General features: G+C 40.0%; 1 protein-coding gene across 2 annotated transcripts in view; it reads left to right on the top strand.

The window, feature by feature from the left end:
- Positions 1-6,000, top strand: part of AURKA (aurora kinase A) — a 19,272-nt gene extending 13,272 nt beyond the window's left edge. For both annotated transcript variants that reach the window (XM_072735541.1, XM_072735542.1), the window contains 3 exons: positions 2,256-2,404; positions 5,062-5,236; positions 5,365-6,000. In XM_072735541.1, the coding sequence (XP_072591642.1) occupies positions 2,256-2,404; positions 5,062-5,236; positions 5,365-5,550 (510 nt within the window). In that variant the 3' untranslated portion in view covers positions 5,551-6,000. The remainder of the gene's footprint in view (positions 1-2,255; positions 2,405-5,061; positions 5,237-5,364) is intronic.

Genomic DNA, 6,000 nt, shown 5'->3' on the forward strand with positions numbered 1-6,000 from the left:
ATTTTCAATTGGGATTTGGGTCATCTCTAGTTTTAAAGAGTTCTTGTATATTTTGGATACAAGTCTTTTATCGCATGTGTTTTATAAAGGTTTGCTCCCTGCCTGTGCCTTATCTTTTCATTCTTTTTCCTGTATCTAAAAGTCCAACATAATCAGGTTTTTGTGTGTTTTTCCCCCAGTCCTATGGATAGTGCTTCTTTATCTGAATGAAATTACTTGTTTGAAGAAGAGTCTTTGGGCAGTTTTTTTTTTTTTTTTTTTGTTAAATTGGCAGATGATTGGTTGCTTTCCTTTTTTTTTTTTTTTTTTTTTAAATACTTTATTTATGAGAGGCAGAGACACAGGCAGAGGGAGAAGCAGGCTCCATGCAGGGAGCCCGACGTGAGACTTGATCCTGGGTCTCCAGGATCAGGCCCTGGGCTAATGGCGGCGCTAAACCGCTGAGCCACCTGGGCTGCCCGGTTACTTTGCTTTGTTTCTGGGTAGCATGTGCACTCATTTGCTTTTTGGCATTGATTTAAATGGCATTACTTTCAGGTGGTTCTGCTTTTGAAATCACAGCACTATTGGTGAATGACCCTTTGGTCTCATCTCAGCAATAAGACATTTTAAACGTAAATGATTTTTGTATAAGTAGAAATAGATTGATTTGACTTTTTAAATATTAGCTAACCTAATTAGTTGCCTTATTTAATTGGCAATTAATACTTGTACTACTACTACGTTTTCTTTAATCTAGATGGAATTTATGTTGATGTATGCACATAGTTATTGGAAAGAAAAGCTTGATTCTTTCTAGATTCCCTAGTAGTTACAATGAATATATACACACTCCTGTTTCCCTTTTCTGATTAATTCAAATAAAACTAACTGTAGAGAAATATTAGGGACCTTTGCACATATCCACAATCTGATACAGGAGGTGTGAAGGAAGTAGGTGCTAAGAGCTCTAACTACTAGCTTCTTGATCTAAGCAGAGAAAGCCCCTCTATGATTTTGATGTGCCATCAACTCAGTTTGGTGTAAAGGAGCTTTCTTTGCCTTTACTTTCAGTTTATTATTGTTTAAATTTTGGTCTTTCTGGCTTTTGGCTGAAAAAAAAAGTTCTTTCTGACAGCCACATTTGGTTTCTACAACCATTTGGTTAGTAGGCCTTTTTAGTCTAAAATAATTTTCAGTCTGTCCAGTGTTTGCTTTGGGGGACACTTTAAACTTTAGCCAGAGCCGAATATATTTTTTTGATACACCAATAACAATCTTTATTTTTATTTAAAATTTCAATTAGACTTCTAATTTAAGAAACTTGGTGATTTATCAAGATGTTGAGTCCTTATAATGTCCAAAATATTGAAAGAAGTATTGAGAAACAAGGAGTCTCCTCAGTTTTCTCAGGAACTTATATGAACTAAAGCAATTCTTATCTATATGCTGAAGCAGATTCTGGACCTGCTAGATCTCTCTTTGGTTGAAATGAAAACAAAACTAACAAAAGGACTGACTTGCTGTATCCTTTTTAAGCTAATGAATTAGTATACCCAAATTTAACACAGTATTTAACATGCAAATATACCGGTTTTTAGGGTTTTTGTTTGTTCAGGATTATTTTGTTCCTTTAGAGTAAATTTTCAGCTTCAAATCCTTTTGTTGTAAATTGATTTTTTTTTTTTTTTAAGATTTTATTTGAGAGTGAGCTAGAGAGAATGAGCTGGGGGTGGGGTGGTGACGGGAGCAGAGAAAGAAGGAGAAGCTGACTCCCTGCTGAGCCGGGAGCTGGGCCCTGGGGCTCCATCCCAGGACCCTGGGATCCTGACTTGAGCCAAAGGGACATAAGGCACCCCTCATCTTGGTTTTAAAAATGGGAATTGATGGTACTTAAGTTTTTAAAAATTGTTTAATTGTTTACAAGTCTGACTCCCTAATTTGTGCCAGTTTCTCAGTATTACATAATTCATTGCTACTAGGCCATAAATTGCCATGTGGTGATGAGTTCTAGCTAATCGGTTTTCCCTCATCCTTCAATATCCTATTTGCTGTATTAGCAAATAAATAATTTAGTATGAGATAACTTGTATTTTATGCTAAACACTAATTTACTTAAAAAAATTGTAGGCATCATCAATCGTTTCTAGCTTTTGCCTTAAAATCTACGAAACATGTTAAAATCTATGGTGGGTTTCCTTTCACAAGAGATGTCTAAAATTGTTTTATGTAAAATGTAAGATACAGACTTTTCACACTTCTAATTTTTTTAATAGTATATCACAGAGTTGGCAGATGCCCTGTCTTACTGTCACTCAAAGAGAGTCATTCACAGAGACATTAAGCCAGAGAACCTACTCCTTGGATCAGCTGGAGAGCTTAAGATTGCAGATTTTGGGTGGTCAGTACATGCTCCATCCTCCAGGTATGTGACTTTAGAAGTGGAACTTACTTAGTTTGGCAAAAGCCTTGAGGGATTTCAGGAACTAAATAGAAAAGTACTTAAGCACAGATGTATGGAATCCAGGCAGGTAAGCGATGCACATACTTTGGAATAACTTGGACATGATAGAAATGTTGAGAACTTTTTATTTTGCAACTGCTTGGGGCTATTTATTGTGTCCTTGGCTTGGGTTAAAGATACTTAATGTCCCTAGAGACTAATGAAGGGGACACATCTGACAAGTATATGACAAAGGAAGTGTAGGATGTGTGTATAGGATAATGCCTGAAGCAGTGGGGAGGTAGAGACTCAGCTGCTTCCTGGACAGGAGACCAGTTTCTGAGGGCAGCGTACACACACACACACACACACACACACACACACACACATATCTAGAGCCCAGAGCACAATTCTCTGGGGAATTTAAAAACCCAAACTGTTTTGGCTAGAACTTTCAGGGTGCAGGTGAAGACTCTGGGGTCTGCCTTTGTCAGCAGCATAGTCCTTTCTTGTCTCCTCTTGAAGGTAACACAGAGAGAAATCTAATGAAACAATTTAAATCTTAATTTTGCAAACGAGCTAACATACTGTTTCAAGGTTTAAGCTTTTTTTTTTTTTTTTAAGGTTTAAGCTTTTTAAGCCTCATGGGAGGTAGAGCATTAAAAACATACATCTACTTGTAAGTTTGTCAACTTTGGGGTAGGACTTAAGAAATTACAGCTGTAATACTTAAGACAGTTAAAAATTTTTATAGGCTAAGATAAGTGACATGGTGGGGGCAGGTAGCTTTATTTTTGCTAGATCACTACTGATTGCAGCAATGCATTGACTCTCCTGTTGGAATGCCCCCCCAACCTTGTGGGTTTTTTTTTTTTTTTTTTTTTAATGCATAGTTGGTTGTCTGTCACTAGTGGAAGCTGTTGACTTCTGGTGAAACAAACAGTGATGAAGAATTGTAGGCTTTTGGGCTACCAAAAGCCTAACCTGGACCTTAACCTGTCCAGTGGGTCATGTGATAGGAAAGGTAAATGTCTTTTCCAGAAAGGATAAGCTGTGCACATGTTGATGCTCCCTTGCCACAGCTCCTCAGCGTGAGTAACCATAGGAGTTCCCAGGTGTGGTGGTTGAGAACATGCTGACTTGGTCCATTTCCAGGACCTCAGTGGTGATTCGAGGTTAGGTGTCCAGGGAGGCAGCTCCTTCATCCCAGGCCGCAGGGCTCTTTTGAGTTGAGTGCATTTTGGGGTGCCAGCATGGTGAGCATAGCCTCAGCCTACCCCGCAGAAAAACCAATGGCAAAGAATAACTGATATAAAGCCCTGGAAACCTACATGGTGTTTGTTCCTACTTCCATGTTTGCCATCCTCAGCTTGTTTTCAGCCTGTGTTGTTGAAAATTCCAAACATGCAGAAATGCTGAATTGATGGTTGGCTTCTCACCTATCTAGTGCCTGCATTCCGTGGGTGGTAACAATTTGCCATAAGTATGGTCAAACATTGGCCATATTTGGCTGTGTCTGTTTTTGTTTTTTTTTTTTTTTTTTTGATGAACCCTCAAAAATAAATTTAAGTCATCATGTTTCATTCTCTGAGCACCTGAGTATTTATCTCCTGAAAATAAGGACATTGTCCTTATAAACCACAACCATTATTGCTCAGAAAATGAACAGCCTTGTTTGTGCCAATTTGGTTCATGTACCAGTTTCCCCAGTTGTCCACAGAATTTTAGAGCTGTTCTTTTAAGTCAGAGTCCAACCAAGGTCCATCCCTGTATTGTATTTGATTGTATTCTTTTGGTCTAAATTAAGACGAGTTGTCCCACGATTTAAGATGGATTTTTCTGATTGTGGTGTCACTTGGTCCATCATCCTCTGTAATTGCTACTTCTTAATCGAAGTAGGTCCAGGGGCCTAAATAGTATTTTTGGCAAGAATACTTCATAGGTCACCCCCAAATTTAAGTATGTCTTTTGTACCCGTGATGTATCAGAGGTAGCATGTATCTGTAATGCCGAAGCTTTCACAGTAGGACAGGTTTTAGTTGTTACTAGTGTCACCTGGCTGTTAAGCTTCTTAGCCTATCTGTGTAATATAAAAACAAATAAGGAACTCCAGGTTGTATTTACAAAGAACTTTCATATAAGTTCTTTGATATAATAGTGATTCTTTAAATTTCATCTATTTTAGATCATTTAAGGAGGTTCTGGAGTTGAACAGATTTGAAGTGTGGCTTGATTGCTAGCTGTGTGGTGTTGCACATCTCTCTCAATCTGTTTCCTAAAACTGGGGATTTATTTTTTAAAAAAATTCATTTATTTTAGAGTGTGCACGTGTGAGTGTGGGGAAGGCACAGAGGGAGAGGGGGAGAATCTCAAGACTCCCCACTGAGTGCAGAGCCTGATGCGGCGCTCAATCTCACAACCCTGAGATTATGACCTGACCTGAGCCAAAATCAAGAGTTGGACACTCAACCGACTGAGCCACTCAGGCACTCTTAAAACCGGGGATTTTAATCTTACCTGCTTCATAGCACAGGATCTGGCCTAAGCACTCAATGTTAACGTAATTGTTAGTGACATTTAGCAGCTCTTGTGATAACACAAAGAGAAGTACATCAACCTGAGCCTGCTTCCGCTTTTAGGAGAACCACCCTGTGCGGCACCCTGGATTACTTGCCCCCAGAGATGATTGAAGGCCGAATGCATGATGAGAAGGTGGATCTCTGGAGCCTTGGAGTTCTTTGCTATGAATTTCTAGTTGGGAAGCCTCCTTTTGAGGCAAGCACATACCAAGAGACCTACAAAAGAATATCACGGGTAAGACCTAATGAGAAATGATCCGTTGCTTCTTGTAGAATGCTTATCAGCCTTAACATTGGCTGTGAGCTGAATATTCATACTGTTTCTCTAAGCTGCATTTTGTGACTGAACTTCCTATACTCCAGGTTGAATTCACATTCCCTGACTTCGTGCCGGAGGGAGCCAGGGATCTCATTTCAAGACTGTTGAAACATAATCCCAGCCAAAGGCCAACTCTCAAGGATGTACTTGAACACCCGTGGATCATGGCTAACTCATCAAAACCATCAAGTAGCCAAAAAAGCAAAGACTCAACTAGCAAACAGTCTTAAGGATTGTGCAGGGGGAGAAACCTGAGAGGCAGGGCTGCTGATACTGCTGATGGCCTGCCTGTGACGGAGGGCGCTACAGACAAAGGCCTACTGCACAGGTGGCGCCTCGGCCTCCCCACTCGAGTCTACTTAAGTGAACAGTACGCTCTGGAGTGAAAGTAGCCACAGGAATTGTGGCAGTGTCACTAGTTTCACAATTTGGAGGTGAGGTTCACCTGGACCTCCCCACAGCCTGTTCCAAGTCAGGCCTCCTTGTGGAGGACCCACTCTGGGTCCTACTGCAGGGAGAGTGGCCACCTCGTCGTGACTCCATCAGTGAAAGAGGCGTGCAATAACCTTCCAAGTACCTATGTGTGTGTGTAACTTATTGGGTGGCCAAATCTGGTAAAGCTGTCAGGATGAACATGTGATTCTTTCTTTTAAGTGTTAAAATAAAGATTTTTATAAAGA

The sequence above is a fragment of the Vulpes vulpes genome, chromosome 14 (assembly GCF_048418805.1).
Source record: "Vulpes vulpes isolate BD-2025 chromosome 14, VulVul3, whole genome shotgun sequence".
In the NCBI taxonomy this organism is placed as follows: domain Eukaryota; kingdom Metazoa; phylum Chordata; class Mammalia; order Carnivora; family Canidae; genus Vulpes; species Vulpes vulpes.